The 24,126-nt window shown below is 44.9% G+C and overlaps 1 protein-coding gene across 1 annotated transcript in view; it reads left to right on the top strand.

Annotated features, from left to right (window-relative positions):
* The first annotated feature begins 14,309 nt into the window (after nt 1-14,309).
* Nucleotides 14,310-24,126, top strand: part of CREBL2 (cAMP responsive element binding protein like 2) — a 25,732-nt gene continuing 15,915 nt past the window's right edge. The window contains exon 1 of the mRNA XM_004716214.2: nt 14,310-14,577. Within this exon, the coding sequence (XP_004716271.1) occupies nt 14,563-14,577 (15 nt within the window). The 5' untranslated portion in view covers nt 14,310-14,562. The remainder of the gene's footprint in view (nt 14,578-24,126) is intronic.

Genomic DNA, 24,126 nt, shown 5'->3' with positions numbered 1-24,126 from the left:
CGTGTGTGTGTGTGTGTGTGTGTGTGTGTGTGTGTGTGTGTGTGTGTGTTGGGTAAACCCTCAGCATTGTGAAAGATGGTACTGGCCACTCAACTCTTTCTTCATCCTTCTCTGATCTCCCTCTTGCCACCCCAGTTGATCATGTATTCCATACACTGCTCTTTAAATGCACAGAGCCCCACCTGAACATTCAAACCTGCCCACCCAGTCCTTTTCAGAACACCTATCCTTCAAAACCAAGGAGCCGTGGTAGCATAGAAGGGTTATGCGTTGGCCTGCTAACTGCTCTGTGAAAGAAAGATGCCGAATGATGCTCCTGTAAAGATGTAAGCCTCAGAAACCCTATAGAGCAGCGCTTCTCAACCTGTGGGGTGTGACCCCATTGGGGGTCGAACGACCTTTCACAGGGGTCACCCTATTCATAGCAGTAGCAAAATGACAGTGATGAAGTAGCAACGAAAATAATTTTATGGTTGGGGGTCACCAGGGCATGAGGAACTGTATGAAAGGTGGCGCACCACAGCTAGAGGGTCACTGTGAGTGGGTTTTTGTTTTGTTTGTGTCCTTCATGCCTGTATAGTCCTCTTTTCTCTTGTATCGAAGCCCCATATTAAGATAATCCTTAGGAAGCAGGTAAGAGAAAAAGAAGTACCTTCATTCCTATTTGCCATCTGGGTGATATCTACTTGTCACAGCCCCACGGGGCCGGGAAGAGCTGCCCTATAGGGTTTGCAAGGCTGTAGTTTTCAGAAGGCAGACTGCCACCGCTTTCTCCCAGAGGGCAGCTGGTTCAAATCGCCACGTTGAGCTCTTACCGTGACTTGGGCTCCTTAGGAAGTTTATGTTGTTGCTCTGGGTCCATGGAAAGTCGGTTCTGACCCTGCAGCAGCCTGCGTACAACAGGGTGAAACCCTGCCATTCTCACCACCCCTGTGCTCCAGCCCATTGTCTCAGCCACAGCGTCGATCCACCTTCCCGAGGGCCCTCCTCTTCCCGCCTGCCCCTCCCCTTCACCAAGCGGGATGCCCTTCTCCCCTCACACTCCCTCACTGCCCCCAGCCCATTCTGACTCCAGGGACTGGTGATTGGCTATAGTAACAGCCAGAGCTGTCTCTTCCAAAAGGTAATCAGCTTCAAACCATTGTTTGTTGGTCAAATCAATACATTAGCACAATTCGAGAACTCTCCTGAAGTCTCCAGGTTCCGAAAGCGGTTGTTGAATTTGAGAAGTTGTAAGCATGTTGGGGAAGGGGAAGAGGTGAGGGAAAATTTGGACGGGGAAGGTTTTGGTTCCTCGAGCTTTATTTTCTCTTCCTTATTTTTAATGCTGATTGGACCTATTTTTCCTTCCTTGTCATCAGACGGTGGCAGTCTTTCTTGGCGTTATTTATGTACACATGTATTTATTTTGCCTTTGCTGACAGGCCAGAGGCTGAGTATGTGCTCACTCTGAAAATGTCCCTTTAGGCTCCTGCCTCTGAACTTCCCGGGCAAGGCAGGAAGTAATGGGTACTGTGCTGAATGCAAATGGAGGCATATTTGTCTGTGTAGGCCAAAGGAGGGGTGGCACGGTGCAAAAATCCCTTCAAAACAACAATAAATGCTTGAGATGGAATATTTTATAGCTTCATGAAAGCAAGACAAACTGTTAGGAAGCAAAACTTACTGAGCAATATTTATCTATAAAAATCAATTGGGGACATAAATAACCAGCATGCTCCAAACAGTGAGCTCACCTCAAACATTTCATGAATTTCACATGACCCACCCACTTTTTCTCTGTACCTCTGAAGATTACTATATCAACAGTAATAATACTCTGTTGTTCCAGTGCCAGATTTACATATCAACTTTGCCATGACATTCCTGAATGTAGAATATCGTACTGTTCTGCCTTGTTTGTGGTTTTTCTAATAAGGTTAATTTTTGTTCTCTTACTCTCCTCACTTAATCCTATGCCACCCCCTACCTCCCTTCAATCAGTGGTTTGTTGTTGTTTCTTGTTTTTTTCCTTTGAACAATTCTCCTTTCCTTTCTCAGTCTCTTGTGTCACGATTTGAACTATGCACACATTTGCTGTGCAAATAATGCTGCCTTTTAAACTCTTTATCACTCAGCCACAGATAACCAATGATCTTTTAAAAGATTAGCCAGAAGTAATGAATGGCCACTTCTGGGTGGGCTGTGGGACACGGTCTCCCTGATATACGCACTGAACTAGGTCAGAAGTTACTCTGGCCAATTTCATGATCACATTGCTCTTTTTCTTCATTGGCTTTGCTTTGCACCATGGTGCGTTTAGACTGTGCTGGAGCTAGATTTAGCAAAAGCCTCCATGCCAAAATCCAATCAAGCAATTTTCAATTCTCCTGGAAGTTTGGAAGGGATGGAATGATTTCTATACACTCAGGCTCATGGAAAGCCCGCTGGAGCTGAACAAGTTATTTTAATGAGCTTCCTTTCTGTCTGATGTTTCCCAGGGGAAGTGTGCCCACAGGAACTCATGTGGCCCCGGGAAAAGAGGGCTATCTTGGCTCTGTTTAGACACCTATGGTGTTTTAGGTAGCTGCAAGAGGAACCGGAGAGAGGAATGAGTAGAGGGAGGGCATGCAGACCTGGTGAGAGTGGGTGTGTGCCATACTCTGTTGTTCACTACAAGAGACTCCACAGCAGCTGTGGAGACGTGTTGTAGCACAGGCCAACAGTGCCTCTTTGTGGGGTGTCTGAGAGTACTGAGACACGTGCTTGTGATTGTCGTCAGGGAGAGATGAGGAAGATGGGGAGGTGAAAACTATGTGCATTTAGGAAAGGAATTACACGTGCTTCAGAAGTTCCTTTTGAGAAGGTAGTGTAGGAACACCCATGGAAATAGCATGTCCTCACAGTCCCCAAAGCTTAGGACTCCATCCACCACCACCCTTGAAAAAAATCTATCTTCTTTGTTCACTTTTTCTCTCCCCGAGTTATGTTGGGGCTTTGCTCGCTTACCTTCCTGAACACGCCCTTAACTTCAGCCGATCAGCACACAGATATTAAACGAGACTTGTTGTTTATCACCAGAGGTTCTAACTCGGGAATGTTCTTTGTCTCGTGCATTTATGTGTTCTTGTCGCTCGATGCCGTTGAGCTGATTCCAACAGGACAAGGCACTGCCCGGCCTGCGCGATCCTCACAGTTGTTCCTGTAACTGACCCCAGTGTTGCAGCCACTGTGTCAGTCCGCCTCATTCAGGGTCTTCCTCTTTTTCTGCTGACCTTGTACTTGATCAAGTCTGATGTCCTTTTCCAGGGACTGGCTCTCCTGATCACAAGTCCAAAGTCCATTCTTCTGTCCAAGAAGCATTCTGGCTGTACTTTGCCCAAGACAGATGTGTTGGTCTTCAGGCAGTTCGTGGCACGTACAATATTTTTCGACAACACCGTAATTCACATGCATCAATTGTGCTTTAGTCTTCCTTATGAGCTGCCTGACTTCACATGCCTATGTGGCGATTAAAAATGGCATGGTGTCAAAAAAAAAAAAGAGAAAGAAAATGGCAAGGTGTCATGGCTTGGGTCAGGTTCTTGCTCTTTAACCATTTCAAGAGGCCTTGTGCAGCAGATTTGCTCAATATAACACACAGTTTGATTTCTTGACTGCTGCTTCCATGAGCATTGACTATGGGTCCATGCAAAATGAAGTTTTCAACAAATTTCATCTTTTCTCTGTTTAATATGATGTTGTTATTGGTCCAGTCATGACGATTTGGGTTTTCTTTACCACAATTTGTAATCCACGGTGATCCTTGTTCTTTACCAGCAAGTGCTTCCAGTCTTGCTCACTTTCCACAAGCAAGGTTTGGTCATCTGTATACCGCAGGCTGTTAACAAACCTTTCTCCAATCATGCAGTGCAGCTTCTTGGATGATTTGCTCAGCATACAGAGGGAATGAGTATGATGAAAGGATACAACCCTGATGTACACCTTCCCTAGTTTTAAACCATGTAATTTCCCCTTGTTCCATTCAAATAACCACATCTTAGTCCCTGTACAGGCTGCCCATGAGCACAATGTTGTGTTCTGGAATTGCCGTTCTTCTCAATGTTATCCATAGTTTGCTTTCGTCCTCAGAGTCCGGTGCCTCTGCACAGTCAATAAAACACAAGTAACCTTCTCTGGGAGCCCTGGTGTCGTGTTGGGTATGAGATGGGCTGCTCACAGAAAGCTGTGCAGTTCAAAACCACTTGCTGCTCCTTGGAAGAAAGACAAGGCTTTCTCCTCCAGGAAACAGTTACCGCCTTGGAAACCCACAAGGGCACTTCTACTCTGACCTATAGGGTCACTATGACCCTAGGGACTAACTCAATGGAAGTGAGTTAAACCTCTTTCTGGTATTCTCTACTTTCAGCCAAGATCCATATGACGTTCGTAATGATCTCCCTTATGCCATGCCCTCTTCTCAATCTAGCTTGAATGTCTGACAGCTCCCTCCTGATGAACTGCTGTCACCATTTTTAATTTTACTTGCATGTCACATTAATGATGTCATGTGGTCATGATGTTCTGCATTCTGTTGGGTCACCTTTCTTTGGAGTGGGCACAAACACAGATTTCTTCCAATCAGTTGGTCAGGTATCTGTTTTCCAAATTTCATAACATAGACTACAGTGTGCTTTAAGTGCTTCGGCAGCTATTGAATTATGTAAATTGATAGTCCATCAATTCCCAGAGCCTTGTTTTTTCCTAAGATCTTCGGTGTAGTTAGGGCTTCTTCCTTCAGAGTCATTGCTTTGGGACCATATGGTACTTCTTCAATTGGTTGGTTATAAGCTGGCCGGTTCTTTTTAGTACAGTGGTTCTGAGTTCCTTCTCTTAATGTCTTCTTCTTTTTTTAAAGCAATTTTGTAAAATTGGGCTCTCAAACCCCGAGACAAATGGGGCAACGGAGGGGAAGCACCTCCATCGTCCTTTGGTGCTTCCTATGTCATTCAATATTTTGCCCAAAGAATTCTTCAGAACGGCATCTCAAGCCTTGAATTTTTTTCTTTAGTTCATTCATCTTGAGATATACTGAGCAGGCTCTTCCTTTTTGACTTTTAACTCCACGTCTCGGGTCCACTGACACCTGCTTCACCTTGGGTGACCCTGCTGGTATTTACAATCCTGGTGGCATCGTTTTCAGCATCACAGCCACTAAAGAATGACAGGCTGACAGCTACATGGTGGGGCTTTAGTCTTTTAGAGTCTAACATCCCCCTTGTTGTTGCCTGCCTCCTTTGCTCCCCATTCTGGTAAATGTGTTACATATAGCTATATAATACTCCTGCCTAAGATTTTCTTCTCTCCACAATGTCTTATTTTATGACATGATTCAGGTCAATTTTTCATTCTTAAAGTTTAATAAAAGTTTTAGTTTTAGTGAATGCACTTTAAAAGTGAATGCACTTCCATTTTAATTGCATAATACCTAAAATGTACAGAATGTTAAAGTTGGCATCACTCTGAACCCACCACCACTAGAATGAATGTATTTGTTACTTTTAAACACTAGTAAAAGTTAAATAGGGAGCTAAGTGCCGAAGAAGACTCTCCCCATTCCAGTCCCCTCCGTCTGGCTCTCCTGAATGTATGTGCTTCTGCTATCTATCAGAAGTGTGACCCTCCAAAGGCAGGACTCCCGACCATTACAGATGACCGATGGAGACGCTTTTTTTTTTTTTTTTTTACTGTAGCTGGGATGCAGGAGAGGATGGCAGAGAACTGACCTAATGGAAGGCAGTGGCAAGGACGACGTTGTGGAGGTGGACTTGAGGCCATGCTGGGCTCAGGATGAGAATTAAGTGGCTAGAGGTGCAAAGTGCCTCTCGGGGGATTGAAATAAGAGTCATAGATGAGAGGAAGAGAGCCCTTAATCGTCCAGGTTCTTGATCATCCGAGAAGACTAGAGAAAGCTCTGTGTTAGTCCAGGTTGACTAGAGAAACAAATTCATAAATACGCATATGCGTATATGAATTTGTCTCACAAGAAGTCAGCTTTGTCAGTAGAGAGTCTCCAAGGGAGTGAGCCAAGAAAGAAGTGTCTCCTGCCTCCAAGGAGGAAATTCAGGAATTCCCAGAATTCTCAGGAGAAGGTCATGCCCACACAGAGGCCTCATTGACTATGATCCAATTAACAGACTATACACCACCCCTTCACTCTTAATCCTCTCAAGTGTTAATCCTTTCAAGTTACACCAGTTTATGTAACTACCACAGACCACCCCTTGTCAATTTGACACTTTAACATAACTTTTTAGCCACATATAATGTTCAAACAAAGAATAAAATCATATCTGTACCTAACAGGATAAAACTAAAATACATATTATTCAATATGTGCCATCCTCATTTAAACATATTATTCTATGTGACAAAACAAAAATATCCTATGCTAACAATTGCAGTTAAGTAACACCTACATCTTAATCCTATTAATAAATTCCCCCCTATGAAAGTTTGTAAGCCAGTCACTTCATGCCTTTATCCGCCCCATTTTGGGTATCCAATTTCTGTACTGCTCACTTACATCAACCCAGTGCTCCCAGGAGACAACCATATTCTTTGATGTGAAGAATCTTCATTCCAGTTTGAACCTTGTGAAGTCTGCATGCATAAGAAAAGTCAAATCAGGACAGGCCATCCATAAAGTCTGCAGCAATATGCGCCAGTTCACAGCCTCAAATATTTTCTCTTCATCTGGTCCGGTTCTGGTCAATTCAATGTGGGCTGCCTCACTTAACCTCACCAGGGTATCCATTGGTTGCCTTACCTTAGACCAGTGGTCCTCAACATTCCTAATGCCGCTACCCTTTAATACAGTTCTGCATGTTGTGATGACCCCCAACCATAAAATTATTTCCATTGCTACTTGATAACTGTAATTTTGGTACTGTTATGAATTGGATGACTCTGTGAAAGGGTCGTTTGACCCCCAAAGGGGTTGCAACCCACAGGTTGAGAACCACTGCCTTAGACCATGGCCCCATCACAAATTCTCAAAAAGCCTGACTCGCTTGTGCTAGGTCATGAACTTCAGACCAGTCAACCCGCTCTTGTATTCTCCTCTAGTTCCTTATCAACCAGGTCCAAAGGTGTCAGTGACCAAACTCAACCCATCTCTTTATTGCTGCATTTCTCCCACTTCCACTCAACAAGTGGATCTAGGTGGTCACCTACCAAGTATTTCAGCTTGCCACAGGCAACTCAGTCCTAGAGAGGAGTTTTCTTCATGGTTTCAGATTTTTTCCGGCTTCTGACAAAGACCACTAGTTCAAACTTCAAAAATTTTTCTTCAATCTGTCAACAGCCCCCTAGGCAAAAGTCTTTTCAAATGCAAAGGTCCAAAGCAGTGGGTGGGGCTTATCCTTTCAGAGCCTTCTTTCCAAGCTTGTCCTAAACCCATCTAAAAATAAAATTAATGGCTCGACGCAAGTGGGTTTACAAGCTACTTTAATACTTCCAAATAAACATGTCTATTAATTATTATATCAATAATAAGCAAAAGAAATCTGTATAAACAAAGTAGAATCAAACACTAAACTCAATTCTTGAAACAGTCAAGTTCAACCCTTATTTAGCTTATCTAAATCCTTATCTAAACTATTCTATTCATACAAAAATATGGATGAGGCCTCTGAGAGCATCAAAACAGATCCATGCTTTCTGTCAGCCATTTTGACCTTCTGTTAAGTCATTTTCTCCAAGAAATTCAAGTGGCGAGTTCTACCTCTGAGCTCAAAATGTACATTAATCACTTTTCTTTCCACCATTTGAGACACGAATACCCAAAAACTACAACCAAACAAGATAATCAAAACTTTAACTTCTCATATTCTTTCCAGAAAACAGCTCAGTAAACTTCATGGCCATATCTGACCTCCAGCTAGCCATAGAAGAAACACTACCATGAGGCAGAGGTCAAACAAACATCCACTCTCCATCGTCATGATTTGTTTCTCTAGTACCCCACTCCCAAGGTACCATAATGTGTTAGTCCTGGCTGACTAGAGAAACAAATTCATAAATATGCATATATGTTTAAGAAAGAGGTTTACATACAAGAGCAGTTGGGAGACTTGGATGCTGTGACCTGCCACTGGACACGGCTGCCTTGACCGGGTCTTTGGAGCCCATGTGTGGCCTTGCTGCCAGGTCAACGGCACTTCTGGGGGGCAGGTTGCTTCAGCCTCCTGCACGGCTGGGGCCCCGAATGCCTGGGGCCTCCCACTCTTCAGCCAGCCCAGGCCAAGGCGCGCAGGAAGGAATATCAGCCTAGTAATAATAAGTGCAAACACCAGCATGGCTGGATCCGTTCTCTGCTGCATGCTCAGGGGTCGAAAATCGCTGAGTCACTGAGGAGCTCGAGGCCACCAGGAGACCTCCACCCAAGCATTTCCCCAATCGGGACCTATTCTGGTGCCCCCCCCACCTTTGGGTGGAGAATAGGACAATATGAATGCTATAAATTATGGGAGGAGCCTCCTGGAAGAGGGGCAGAGTCAGACCTTATCAAATCCCCCTTTTGGATTTTGAATTGGGAAGAACTAGAAGCACACACAACAGCCCTCCGAGTAGTCCGAAGAACAGAGGATGGTAGGCAGCCCCCACCTCCAGCAACCCCCAGTCTATTCCATACCCTTCTGTGATAACAGACAAATCACAAGGTCTTTTCATTTGTTCTGTGAATACTTCAAAATGTATCAAAGATAAGATAATCTCAGCTCTTATTACCCTCAAAGTACTTTGGCAGTCACTCCTTTAATGTCATTAAATGTCTATTCGATGTTCACATTTCCATTGTTATGTCATACTTGTACGGGCCTTCAGAAGGTTGTGGGGATTTTCTATTGTCTTTTTTATTCTACTTTTCCATGATATTTCTGAAGTTCCCCCTCAAGTAGGTCTGAAAACGGGGAAGCCTGTGACTGAGTCTGCCATCTCTCCCTGAGGACTCGCTGGGAGACCTTGAACAAAGGTCACTCAGGTTTACTTGGCTCCTGTAAAACTCCCTTTGAAGTTGTCTTGTTGGAGTAGTAATACTTCAAATGGCAGCTCCCACTTTGTAACTTATCCTAGGTGCTAGGTTGACAAAGAGCTTGACAAAGTAGCTCTGGTGGCTAGTGGGGTTACGAGTTGGGCTGCTAATCATAAGGTCGGTAATTCAAGGTCAGCCTTTTGAACCCACCTGCCACCCAGTGAAAGATGAGGCTCTGATTTGGTAAAATGATTTACAGCCTCAAAAACCCAAAGAGGCAGTTCTACACTGTCCTGTAGGGTAACTATGAGTTGGAATAGACTCTGGTAGTGAGGTACTTGTGGGATGCAGAAGGGTTTTTCCCCAGGTTGTCCCCCAGATATATGCATGCAACACATGGTAAATGACCATACACTTGGAGGTCAGCTGCTTAGAGGTGATCTCCCTGAGGGTTATCAGCTATCTAGCGCAATCAGACTCTATAGTCTGTCCCACCCTACGTAAGGCCCACCCCCTTCTGATAAGGACAGTGATTGTCTCCCTGAAGGTGAGCCCAGAGGCAAGGTCAGCCAACTCAAGGAGGACCCAGGTTAGGCTGCCATCTTGACTCTAGGGTCCGCCCTTCTTGTCACATGTGTACCCTTAGTGCTGCCCCTTCCGATTGCATGGGTACCCCTGGCTTGTCCCCCTCCAATTGATGTATGCTGATTGTACAACCCCTTCCCATTATGATGTAGTCAGGGGGGCTTGCACGTCCCTGAAAATGTATATATGCCATGATTGGAAATATACCTGCCTCCTCCTCCCTCTCTCTGCGCAGACCTGGCTGCTGAGATCATGGCCTTCCAGGAGGTGAGCAATTGCATGCCTAAAAAAAAGAGCAGTTGAATATTGAGAAAACATTCCAGCCCAGTCCAGATCAAGTCCGTAAGTCTGATATTAAGCCCATATATCCGATACCAATCTGTAAAGGCCTCTTCAGACTCATGAAACACATGCAATGAAATGCAGGATGACCACAGGCCAGTGGTTTGGAAGTCTTCTGGATCCAGGGGTGTTGTAAATATCTCAGCACTGGCAGAGGTCTCCAGATGTGGCTCCTTCAGTTCCCAGGGCAGCATCAGGGTAGGTCCATGTGGCTTCTCCTCAGAGATGTCTTGCAGGAAGTCAGCTTTGTCAGTAGAGTCTCCAAGGGAGTGAGGAGAGAGAGAGAGAGAGAGAGAGAGTGTCTCCCACCTCCAAGGAAGAAATCCAGGAATTCCTAGAATTCTCAGGAGAAGGCCATGCCCATACAGAGGCCTCACTGGCTATGATCCGATTGACAGACTAGACGCCACCCCTTTACTCTTAATCCTCTCAAGTGCCAAATTGACACCAGATTATGTAACTACCACAGGCTCCTCATCCCTCAGGCTGCCAGGACTGCAGTTTGGGGTTTCTTGATGCTCTGCCGACCACTGACAATGCAGACCATGCCAGCCAGAGACACAATTTTCCTTTGTTGATGTGTGCCTTCGACTCATTTTCACGATTAGCGGTGAAACCGCCTAGGAGTTAGGAGAGTAACCAGGGTAACGAGCTCCCAGGACAGTCTCTAGGTGGAGCCCCTCTCCCCCAGTTCCAGCACCAGGGCAATCTCTACATTGCACCACCCCCTCCCACGATTGCAAGATGAATGGACTGTGGGTGGCAGCCTTGGGTCAGGAGGAACGCAGTCCCTCTCTGGTCCTGCTGCCTCAGTCAGGCGCCTTTCATACTTGTCGTTCCACTTCTGGTCATTCCGTGCCTGGTCTGGAGCCCCTGGACTTGGTGGGGGGCAAGTGCCTGCTCTGCTAGCCCCTCATCACTGCGCTGGTGGAGGGTTACCGAGCGCGGTGGGGTTGTGACTGGCTTGGTAGAAACTGCTCAGTAATGCCAACCTTCACTTGGCACTGGGCACGTGCATAGCTACCAGACCTTTGACGCGCCTCTACCCACAGGTTTCTAAAGTTTCTCTTGGGAAGTCAACTGCCATATCTACCCCCAGCCCCCAGCCCCCAAGGGATGGTTGGTTTCAACTTCAGGCTTCTTGGTTAGTAGCTGAGCGCTTAACCACTGCACGCGGGAAGGATCCCTACTTTCCTAGTACCTACTAGCATCAAGGGCATTCCGACTAACGACCCTCTAGGATAGAACTGCCCCTGTGGATTTCCGAGGATGTTATCGTGGTTACAAGTTGGGGTGCTAACTGCAAGGTCAGCTGTTGCAAACTACCAGGCGCTCAGTGGGAGAATGATTGGGCTTTCTGCCCCTCCCACCCCCAAAGATGATCGTCTTGGAAACTCGCAGGGGCAGTTCTACCCTGGGCTGTGGGGTCTTGGTGAATCTGAACGACTGCATGGCAGTGAGTTTGGGTTGGTTTGTTTGGAACTCTTTGCAGGAGCAGAAAGCCTGACCTTTGTTCAGCTGTGAGACTGGCGTTGAACTGCTGACCTCATGGTAAGCAGATAAATGCCCAGGGCTCCACTTTCCTAATAGGATTGCTAAATTTCGGGTTACAAAATGAAGTAGAAGGCGGTCTAGTGGCACAGTGGGTTAAGCTGAAGGCAGCCAAGCAAGGTTGGTGGTTCGAACTCATTCTATGAGAGAAATAGGAACTGTCTGCTTCCTTAAAGATTTAGGATCTTGGAAACCCTATGCAGCAGTTCCACTCCGTTCTCTAGGAATCGACCGGAAGACAGTGGGCTTAACTAAAATAGTCTCAATTAAATTTGAGCTTCAGATAAATTACTTTAGTAAAATTATGTCCAAAATATTGCACGAGATGCACTTGGGCTAAAAGATATAATACATAACGTTCTCCCTGTTTACCTGAAATACAAATCTCCTGCGTTTTTATTGTTACCTCAATTGAATTTTGGACAGGTTTAGCAAGAAACCCAAAGGAATCAAACAGCACATCTGAGGGCTCTGAAGAAATGTGAGTCAAAGAGCTGCCTGAGAGTAATGTTAATAAACACACCATCACATTCTCATGCCTTAAGATAGGTTAAAACAATGACAAAAAGCAAGCTAACTGACTTTATTTGGCAGGACACAGTTTTATTCAGATAACCTACATACCATAAAAATGTACCAATTCATGTTGGTACAACAGCAAGCTAGCTGAGAGGAAGTACTGAGGTGGAAGTAGGGGGAACGTGATGGTGGGGCAGGAGGAAGTTAAAGGAAACAGAGGAACGATCTAGGGAGCAAAACTATGGATAGAGGTATAAGCATAGGTGTGTACATATGTAAATACATCAACCCATAAAAATAGAAGTATTGGTCTATGTACATATATTTATATGGCAATACACTGAAGTAAGAGACAGACTTTGGGCTTCTGATCATATCCTCCCTCAATACAAACACACTTTGTTCTAACAAACTGGCATTCTGTAATGCTCACCCTCCTGGCACAATTGCTGAAGATAAAATGGGTGCATAAACAAATTTGGTGAAGAAAATGGGTGGTGCCAGGCTATCAAAAGATAATAGCATCTGGGTTCTTAAAGTCTTGAAGTTAAACAAATGGCCATCCAGCAGAGAAGCAACAAGGCCCACGTGGAAGAAGCACACCAGCCGGTGCCATCATGAGGTGTTATCCGGGTCAGGTAACAGGTATCAGAAGACCATTACAAACAAACAAAAACATATTGTTGAGAAGGAGGGGCGTCAAAGCAGAGACCCAAATCCCATCTGTAGACAATGGAACATCCCTCCACAGAGGGGTCACAGGGAAGGGATGAGAACCAGGGTGCAGTAAAGCACTGATGAAACAAACATACAATATTCCTCTGGTTCCTTGAGGCTTCCTCACCCCCCACTATCATGACCCCAGTGCTGCTTCTCACTTCAGACTAGATCGGAACATGTACACAGGTATAGATAAGAGCTTATGACACACGGAATCAAGAGGCAGGAATGGGAAAAACGATACCAGAAAGGTAGGGGGAAGGGGAGGAGAGGTGGGGAAGAAGGGGGAAGCGATCTCAAGGATGGACACATAACTATACCCCACCTCCAAGGGGAAGAACAACAGAAACCATGGGGGAAGGGAGGCAGTGGTCAGTGTGAGATATGATAATAATAATTTATAATCTATCAAGGGGTCATGAGGGTGTGGGTGAGGGAGGGAAAAAAAGAGGGGCTGATCCCAAGGGCTCAACAGAAAATAAGTGTCTAGAAAAGAAGGATGGCAACATAGGTACAAATATGCCTGATAAAATTGATGTATGCATTGTAATGAGTTCTAAGAGCTCCCAATAAAATGTTCTTTTAAAAAAATTACCTATTCAACGTGTACAATTCAATGGTTTTAGTATACTCATAGAATTGTGCAAACATTATGACTATTTATTGTAGAACATTTCCATCATGTCAGTAAGAAAACTCCCTATCCATTAACTCACTCCCCATTTCCCATTCCAGTCCCGAATCAGATTGGCAACCACCAATCTGCTCTCTTTCTTCATAGATGTGCCTATTCTGGACATTTTAAATGAAGCCAATCACAGAATTTGTGGCTTTTTGTTACCGGCTTCTTTCACTTAACACAATTTTTCTAATTATATCCATTGTAGAATGCATCAGTACTTCGCTCCGTTTATAACTGAATAGCTTATCCATCCATCCATCAGTGGTGTATTGGGTTATTTCCACTTGTAGGTTATTATAAATAATGCTGCTATGAGCATTCATGTGCGACTTTGTGAGGACATACATTTTTTCTTTGGTATACACTTAGTGGAATTGTTTACCATATAACAACTCTTAAGTTTACTATGTTGAGGTCTTGCCAAGCTGCTTCCCAAAGCAGCTGCACCATTTTACATTCTTAGTTATTCCTTTAATAAAACAACAACAAACTATTACAGTTTCCGCAGCATTCCAGAAATGGAGGGCGGGCCGAGAAGCAGGCGCCGAAAACCAGCGCCCAGGGCTCCGCCTTAGAGCTACCTTGCTCGGCCCCAACCTCTGTCCGCTGCCAGCCTAACCTCCCAGCTCCGGGGCCGAGATATCCCAGGACTCCGTGGGAAACGTCGGTTCTCCTTCCCACGGGGCCCCGCCCCCTCAGCGCCGGCAGCCACGCGGAAAACAGACGCTCCTTATCGGGCAACGTGGATATTGTAGTTCCGTTTGCTGTCAGTAGCGTAGACTCTGCGGCCGAGGAAACTACAATACCCACAAGACCACGGTGCACGGAAACCGAAGGGTCCGGCGCGCGCCCGGCTCTCCCCGCCTTCCCCCCCCTCCGGTCCCCGCCGTTCCCCAGAACGTCTGTAAACACACCCAGAGCCTGTCATGGAGGGGGAGGAGGCGGCGGCGGCGGTGAAGGGAGGCGTTTGCGGCCGCCTCCACGGTCCGCTCTGCCATTCCTGAGCTGGTCCCTCGTCCCGTCCCTGTGGCATCAGGAAGGCGAGCTGTTAGGCAAGAGGAGGAGGCTGTCAGAACCATATCCTCTTCTTCCCCTGGGGCGGGGGCCGGACCGGCTGAACCAGGGGAGGGCCTCGGGAGGGGACGCCGGGCCGGCCGGCCTGCCCGCTGAGATGGATGACAGCAAGGTAAGTCCTGTGGTTTGCAGCCGCCGCCTCCTGCTTGTCGTTAAGCCCCGCCGCCGAGCCTCATCTCTCGGTAGTCCATGCTGCACCCAAGGAACACCTGCCCTAGACACCCCCGTCCCGCTTCCAGTTTTCGCCGGGCGGTACCCAGCCAGGAATTCAGGGAATGTCGCAGCGGCGTTTCCTCCGAAAAGGCCCTCTCCTCTGGAAAGTGTGCACTCACGGGGCAAGCTTGTTGGCTAGCGTTTCCCGGTCACGCAAGCGCTAGTCCTTGACCTGCCTCTTGAGATAAGTGCAGAAACGGCGGTGCTTTTCTATCTGACCCTCTCCCTGCCCCGCCGTAACCCTTGTCTAGTTGGGAGAACTTAACTAGCGGACCCTGAACCGGCCCAGTTTTCCCTGACGATTGAGTCCCCCTTCTTCGCTCAGGCTCCCTTACTCAATGCCCCATTCATATCATCAGTTCACTCCCCCTCTGAGCTGTGGTCCTGTGGTTGGCTGGAACACTGCTAAACTCTTCTTGCTGCCACTCCGCCGAGTCCGGAATCTAAACTCTCCTGGAAAGCCTTCTCATTAAACAGCAGTGGATTCCCGCTTGTTAACATCCCATCCCCATCTCCCTGTCTTTCCCCGGTGGTTGTCAGATATTGCTCATGTGTTGATTTCTACAGTTTCGATAGCTTCATATCCCTCTCCACTTTGTTGTGTGTCGTTTTAGTTCATGAATGTAAGTGCAGTCAGGGATTTGCTCCTGATGTTCAGGAAACTTGACTTTGTTGTCTCACTTTCCACAAGTGCTAGCTAGCATGCTCTTCAAAGAGCGTTTTCCTCTTTGTTTGGGTACCACCACCACCACCACCACCCCCAGCCAATATGAATATGTTGCAGCCAAGTTTGTTGTTTCACCAATCTTCAGACCTAAAATGAATTTCCAGCCATCCCTGTGCTACTTGGATTATTCTACAATATTTCCTGTTCCCTTTCCTCCCGAAGGCTCTGGAAAGTGACAGAAAAAGGGAAAGCCCAGCACAATCCTCTGAAACGGATTCACATAGAGGAACCAAGCCGCTTTTTCGTAAAGTAGCAGACCACCACCACCACCACCACCCCACCACCAATGGAAAGTATTTTTGAGATAAAATGGGAAGTTCTGACCCTGTTCCAGAAAAGCAGAAAATAATTTTCCATAGATATCTTTGCTGCCTTGATCTCTCCTTTAAATTTAAATCTGAACACTGTATCTGGGCCCTTCCCTAGAAAAGAATGCTGTGGCTGTTTCAGAATGCAAAAACAACCTACTGTTCACTTTGAGTGAACCCGTCGTCGCTGTCCCATCAATTCCTGCTCATAGCAACTCTTTCAGGCAGAGTAGAGGCCTCATACGGCTTTAGGATTAAAGCCAAGGTTAAAATCTTCGCAGAAGCAGACTACCACAGCTGTTTTCTGTGGAGTGGACAGTGTGTTTGAACCACTAACCTTTTTCTTAGTAGCTGAGTGCTTGGGCTCCCTCTTAGTATCTCTCACTGCCATCAAGTATATTCCGACTCAGCGACTCTACAGGTCAAGGTAGAACTGCCCTTTTATATTTCTCAGGCTTTACAAGAAGAGAAAGCTTCATCTTTCTCTCCCAGAGCCACTGGTGGGTTCGACCTACTGACCTTGTGGCTAGCAGCTCAACACATAATCCTCTACACCACCAGGGCTCCTTCCCTCATACTCCACCTAATTTTCATTTGTTTCCTTTTAAGACTTTTTAAACATTTAATAACTTTCCCAAAGTCTTCAAAAACCTCTAAAGTAATCCAAGAAAAAAAAATAGGAGTTTTTGGTAATTTTACTTACTTATCACAAATAGGGGTTATTTCTAAAAGTAAAAATTGTAGTGGGGAGGAAGGGATAACATTTCATTGTTTGGCTAAAAGAAAAGTTACATTTTGGAAAGGAGACTACATACAACTTATTTGCTAACAGGGACATAGATGTTTTTAGGTTCCATTGAGTTGGTTCAAACTCATAGTGACCCGAAGTAGAACAATAAAGCATTGCTCCATCCTCATAGCCCTTGCTACACACAGAAGTAAATCTGTGGGTACACAGAGAAGAGAAGCAAAATGGATTCAGCTCTCGATCAGTTTGCAGTTTTTGAGAGGATTTAGAAACCTGCAGTTTCTTAGGTCTTTGATGATTACTATGAAGAAAGTCCATTTAAATTGATGGATGGGTATTAGTTCCACAAGTACATTATTTGTACTTTCTCTTTCAGTCACAGTTATAGATTAGTAATATTTAAGTGCTATGTGTAGCAAGACTGGACTATTCAGACAGTATGAAATAGCCCTTCAGTAAGACTTTGGCAGCTCCCAGTCTCATCTGATCCAGCAATATTTACCCTTCTCCCAGAATATACCATTCCTAAACCAGCCAAACGCATAGGCACAGAGATGACGCTGACTCATAAGGACCCCATTGGGCAGAGCAGAATGGCTCCCGGGGGCTTCCCAAGGTTATAAATCTTTACAGGAGTGGAAAGCCTCATCTTTCTCCCTGAGAGCCTCTAGTGGCTTCGAACCGCTAATCTTGCAGTAGCCACCCAGCACATCACCAGTTATGCCACCAGGGCTCCTTACGTATTCAATATATGTCACAGAGCTTTGGCTGCCATTTCCCCTCTGCAGGGGAAGATGAAGGAAAAGGAGTCTTGGTGGCACACGGTTGGTATTTCAAACCCATTATCAGTTCTGCGAGAGAAAGATGAGGCTGTCTGTCTCCTGGAAAGGTTGTCTCTGAGAGACCTGATAAAGGGTCACTATGAGTTGGAATCAACTCACTGGCAGCGCATTTGGGTGGGTTTTTGGTGCTTCTGAGGGCATACAGAATGACAGCTGGCCAGGCAACAGGAGGAAGTGGGCAAGAACAGCTGTTACAGAGGCAGTATATGAATGAGCAGGTCAGAGAGCAGATGATGTGCGGGATCTGCCTTTATAACAATTCTGTTTTCTAGCTGTTTTCACCAGTGATGGTAATCGCCAAGCGCTGTGCGCACTCTGTCATTTGGCCTCCTGGAATGAGAGTAGAGCAGGCTTGGATGGATGTGCAGCTTGGCCTCCCCTGTCTCTGGTGGGGAGTGCCTGGGACGGTGGAGAGCGCTAGTTATTAGTGATTGAATTGAATTGGAACAGAGGTTGCCTTGACATCCTGGCTTTATTATCAGCAGTGGGCTCCACCGAACGAACAAAACAAAAGTGTAAAAAAACCAGCAATCCCAGACAGTAGCAAATAGGAAAAAAATAAAGCAAGAGCTAGCCTGAGCATTTAATAGCTGGAGCCTGGGAAAGCATTAAGTCAAAACTCAAATGCTGAGTGGGTGAAACTCCTACTGGGCTAATTGGGAAAAACCTCGGCTAATTTAACCTTTCTATACTTCCATTATTAAGTATTAAGTGAGGGCAATACCTTCCCGTTAGGTTACAGGAAGTGATGTGATGCATATAAAACAAATAGTATTGATTTAACATATAGTAGGCACTCCAAAAATGTTTCCATGGCTTTTCGCCGGATCAGTGATCTCCATGATCCATAGCACAATATAGTATACATTAGAGATGCCCGCACATTTACCCTCGTTCATACCTACATGACTGAGATGAATTTAGGCTCCGTCCTTAGCTGTTGGCTTAAATGAGAAATGTCATGTTCTGAGGCCTCCTGCATGTCCACCACTTTGAAGTAAAAGCGTTTTGTTTTTGTTTTTGTTTTTGTTTTTAAACCAAAGCCCCTTTCCCTGATATGATGCATTCAGTTAGAAAGAAAATAAAAATGTGCTCTCGGGGATTTTGATTATAGAAAGGAATCTTATTTTATATTTGAATATTTTGCTCCTTGAATGAATAAGAGTCAAGTGAAATTTCTGTAGTCAGGTGAGTTCCCGCTGCAGATCTAAGCTGGTGAAAGACCTCCACACCTTGTGGCTTGGCCTTACGCTCCAGGGTGTTAAGTTCTAGTTAAGGAGCCGAAAAGGGAGCGGAGCAACCACTGGCTACAGTAAGCTAATGGCCTCCTACCCCTCCGTGTGTCCTTTCTCCCTGGCGCAGCACACCATTCTCTGGGAAGGAGTTTTCTCATACCTCCTTGCCTTTTGTGTTTCTGCTGCTCACTAAAATTTAAAATCTCTCTGACATTCTCTGAGGGCAGCCCCGCATATGGGCCCTCTGCCATCCTTTCCTACAGTTGGAGCTACCTCCTTGGGAAGAGCCTCAAAATTCAGAGATTTCTGCTTTTCCTGTCCCTCCCTCCTATCGGGGACAACTGGTGATGCAGTCAGGTAAGCACTGGGAGCTGTTAGCAGTTCAAGCCAACCAGCTGTTCCTCAGATGCTTTATGAGGTTGCAGTGGGTCAGAATCAACTAGGTGGTAGTTCATTCATTCATCAGCACTTTCCATAGAATCAAGACAGAGCCAGTTAATCTATTCATTTTAACTAAGATGTCAGTAGGTAGATTAATCCTAAAGACCAGTTTTACTATTACAGAAGCCAACTGAAATCTAAGTTTAGATATCCTAATTTGGAATGTCTTACTCTTCTAAGGTTTTCAGAAAAATATGCTCTTTAATTCATTAGCACATCAAACATTTGTAGAAACTAGTTACATTTCAGTAGTAGTGTAGGACAACATAGAAAAATAATTATACTAAGTGCTTTGGGGGCATTAAAAATTGAATGACTTAGCTGGGTATGTCAGAGATGTATGCACAGTGTGGAGATGAATTGGGGCTCATACAACTCATCACAATCCACACATACATCAATTGTGTAAAGCACACTTATACATTCGTTGCCCTCATCATTCTCAAAACTCGCTTTCTGCTTGGGTTCCTGGAATCAGCTCATTTTCCTTTTTTCCCTCCCCCCCCTCCCTCCATGCTCCCCCCTCCCTCATGGACCCTTGATAATTTATAAATTATTATTTTATCTTATCTTACACTGCCTGGCATCTCCCTTCACCTACTTTTCTGTTGCCCATCCTCTAGAGAGAAGGTTATATGTAGATCCTGTGATTGGTTCCCCCTTTCCACCCCCCTTTCCCTCCCGGTATCGCCACTCTCACCACTGGTCCCGAGGGGTTCATCTCTCCTGGATTCCCTGTGTTTCCAGTTCCCATCTGTACCGCTCTGGTCTAACCAGGTTTGCAAGGTAGTGTTGGGATCATGATAGTTGGGGGGAGGAAGCGTTTAAGAACTAGAGGAAGGTTATGAGTTTCATTATTGCTACTCTGAACCCTGAGTGACTCATCTCCTCCCCACTAACCCTCTGCAAGGGATGTCCAGTTGTCTACAGATGGGCATTGGGCCCCCATCGCATGCTCCCCTCATTCACGATGATAAGATCCCCCACCCCACCTTTGTGGTGCTTAAAACCTGGCCCCCTCCGCCCTTCATGATCACACATGTTGGTGTGCTGCTTCCATGTGGGCTTTGTTGCTTCCGAGCTAGATGGCCGCTTGTTTGCCTTCACGCCTTTAAGACCCCAGACGCTGTATCTTTTGATAGCTGGGCACCATCAGCTTTCTTCACCATGTTTACTTATGCACACGTTTGTCTTCAGCAATCATGTCTGGAAGGTGGGTATCATGGAATGACCGTTTAGCTGAGCAAGGTGCTCTTGTATTAAGGGAATGTGCGCAAGGAGGCCCAATGTCCACTTGCTACCCTACTACTAAACCTATAAATATATGAACATAGGTCTATTTCCCCCATAATCATAAATATATTTACATATGTACATGTCTGTATTTGGCCTCTATGTATGCCCTTTGCCTCCTATTCCTTTCCTCTATTTCCTCACACTTTCCTCCTGTCCCTCTACCATGTTCAGCCTTCATTCAGGTTTCAGTAATCCCTCCCAGTTACTTTGCCCTTGGTCACTCCCTACCAGTCCTCCCATCCCTTCCCTGCCACTGGTCCTGAACCACTCCTTGTTCCCTTGTCCCTTGGTTGGCCAACATCTCCACCCTTATAGTGTGGAGATGAATCTTTAAGGAAGACTAGGAGTCCCCTAGGAAATAGGAATGAGGGACCAGCCTCTACTAAAGCATATTATCCAGAAAGTAGTGTTTTGGCAAGCTTTCTGTAAAGGGCCAGACAGTAAGTACCTGTGGGCCATATGGCCTCTGTCACAGTAGCATGCTAGCAGCTGCCATTGTGTCACTTTCCACTATGGGTGATCTGCGGTGTATCAGAGGAGAGCTGTGTTATGTAGGGCTTTCACTGGCTGGGTTTTTTAAGTAGATCGCTGCACCTTTCTTTTCAGGCACCACTGAGTGGACTCAAACCTTTAATCTTCTGGTTAGTGTGTTAACAGTACTAACCCACGGTCCCCAGGTTCAAGAATTATTTTTACATGTAATCATGTGCAGTGTAAGGTGTCACAAAAAAGGTCAAAGTAACTAGTGAATAAGTATCCAGGAACCTGGAAAATGAATTTATTTACACGTTTGGCAAGAGCAGCTTCAGTGAAGTGACAGGCAGAGGCAGAATGTGGTGGCTGAGAAGTAAAAGGTGAAGGAGCAAAAACAATAAGTAGAGGCCACTCTTAGTGAGTCACTTTCAACAATTGCTTACGTATGTGTAGTGTACTTAGGGAAAGTTTTAGCCTCAAAATTAATAGCGATTCGGGGAGAAGGAGGCACAGGGAAGGAGAAAGTGAACTTTCAGTTCAGACATGCCTATCTCAGCTGTCTCCTTTTGCTGAGAAAAGTGGCAGAAAAGTTAGCAACCGGAGGATGTGGTGACCACAGCAGAGAAAGACTGGCAGCTGTGAAGGAACTTACGGTCACCCTAACACCAAAGGAAAGTGCAGCCACTTGGTTTTTTCCTTTAAAGTTGTGAAGAACAGGGACTAGGCACATTTGTTTGTTTGTTTTTGAGATCATTTTATTGGCAGCTCTTACAGCTCTTATAACAATCCATACATCAGTTGCATCAAGTATATTTATACGTGTTTGTCATCATCATTTTCTAAGCATTTACTTTCTGTTTGAACCCTTGGTATCAGCTCCTCTTTCTTCCTTCCTTCCACCACCTTCCCACTCTTGTGCACCCTTGATAAATTATTATTATTTTCATATCTTACATCGACTGCTGTCTCCCTTCACCCACATATCTATTGTTTGTCCCCCTTGGTGGGTGGGGTGTGTGTTAATATGTCAATCACTGCGATCGGTTCCCCCAACCCTCCTGGGATCACTACTCCCATTTCTGTTGACCAGGCACATTTGTATGTATCTTGTTTTTCTCTGGGCAGTGGGAGATAACTTTTCCCTATATGTTTCTGAGAGAAACATGAAACCAAGCCCTCTTGGTATGTTCTACTTAGCTGCTGAGACTACTTCATGTAAATGCAATCATGTGTGATAATACCGAGGAAATGTCCAGAGTTGGCAAATTTATAGAGACGGTAGATTAGTAGTTGCTTAGGGATGGGAGGCATCGTCCACGTTATCATGTTCCTTCACACGAATCAGTATGATAAACACTATTCATCATTTTCATAAAGAGTAAGGGAGAAAATTCCTTCCTTAATTCAATAACCATTTATTAACTACTCACTATGTCCCAAACATTGCTAAATTCTATAAATGTGAGGGGAAGTCAAAAGATATTGCTAGGGTTCCATCCAATTCACACACGCATGGGTCTATTTCAAACAAAATTTATTTAGGCATGTTTCTGCAATAAGTCCTTTCAGTAATACACCTGGTCGTAGTCTCAGTAAAGTATCTTCAGAACAAAAGGTCCAATCAAAACAGTGGCTTCCAAAGGGATCTGATGGGCTGGGCTCCACATCAAGGCTTAGAGATCAGCCCAGAAGATTATGATGACTACTTTTGGGGCCCCCAAGGACATTCTTGATAGGTTTTTCTTTAGGGTAATCATCAGGGCTTGTTAGGAAGCGGTTTAAGCGTAAAGCTGCATTGGTGAGGAAAGGCCTGGAAAGTTGCCCTGAGAAGGGTTTCCCATCATGACCATGCACCTGCTCATTCATTAGCTAGCAGGGCCGGTGCTACTAGCATTGTGTTGGGAAACCTTCCCCAGCCACCCTACATCTCTGATCAGCCCCTTCAGACTCCCCCCCCACCCCCCGCCAAAATTCAACGTTAACATTGGAAAGGACACAAGTGGAGTCCCTCGAGGTGCCCAAACTGCCATTTTGACATGGTGTAAACCCAAGTGCATGGAATTATTCAAGAAAGGGTTAGAGAAGTGGACACACTGCCTTCAGAAGTATGTAGACCTTGAAGGAGGATATGCTGAGAAACAAAACTTTCACATTTTGATAAATTTGTTTAATAATGGTTTCTATGATTTTGTAGCAATACTATTTTACTTGCCCTCATATGTTTACTCTTTTGAAGAACTGCCAAACTATTTTCCATATTAGCTGGGACATTTTACTCTGCTACCAATAAGGAGTGAGGATTCAATGTCTCCCCATACATGCCGATACTTGTTATTGACTATCTTTCTGATTACATAGCCATCCTAGCACTTGTGAAGACTATTGCCCACTATAGTACTAGAAAATAACCCCCCTGGGTTGGAATGTACTCGGAGATGATCCAGTGGTCCCAACAGTGAACTTGGAACGTACCAGCGATGATGAAGATGGTGCAGGGCCAAGCAGCCAGCCTTGCATTCCGTTGTGCGTGGGGTTACCGTGAGTTGGAGCCAACTCAACAATGAACAATTTTATAAATAAATCTCACTGTGGTTTTTACTGGCATTTCCCCAGTGACTAGACTAATTACCTTGACGTAGGGGTAAGGATTTATGTGTTTATTGGCTATTGCTTATCTTTTTTGGAGAAGAGGCTATTCATATCCTTTGTCTACTTTTAAGTTGGGTCATTTGTCTCTTAATTGCTTAGTTGTGAAAGTTCCTTATGTATTCTGGATACACCCCTTAAATATATTCTCTGTGTGGCCTTGAAAATGTATATATATAATTTTCTCCCACTCTGTGAGTTGTGTCTTTAAAGCATAATCAAACTTTTATGAAATACAATTTATTTAATCACTCAGGCTTTTGACATCATCTAAAAAAACAAGGTCCCAAAGATTTACTCTTTTATTATCCTCAAATAGTTTTATAGGTTAGTTCTTAAACTTGGGCTGTTGATAAATGTTGAGTTAATTTTTATAGGTAGTATGATTATGGTAGAGGTCCAACTTGATTCTTTCATATGTGGACATCCAGTTGTCCTAATACCATTCTTTGCAAAGTCTGTTCTTTACTCCTTTAATTGACTATAAATGTTTCTGGACTGTCAGTTCTGTTACATTAATCTATATGTCTATTCTTTTACTGGTACCACACAGTCTTGATTACTGTACTTTTGTTGTAAGTTTTGAAGGCAGAGAGTGTGAGTCCCTCAACTTTTTTCTTTTTCCAAGATTTTTTGTTGTTGTAATTTAGATTCCTTTATATGTGATTTTTTTTCTTTTTTTTTTAAATCGTTTTATTAGGGGCTCATACAACTCTTATCACAATCCATAC

Source organism: Echinops telfairi, unplaced genomic scaffold (assembly GCF_000313985.2).
Source record: "Echinops telfairi isolate 266 unplaced genomic scaffold, ASM31398v2 ScPeMD7_1957;HRSCAF=2489, whole genome shotgun sequence".
NCBI classification, from domain to species: domain Eukaryota; kingdom Metazoa; phylum Chordata; class Mammalia; order Afrosoricida; family Tenrecidae; genus Echinops; species Echinops telfairi.
The sequence above is the reverse complement of the archived record's forward strand: the minus strand, read 5'-3'. Positions and strand labels throughout refer to the sequence as shown.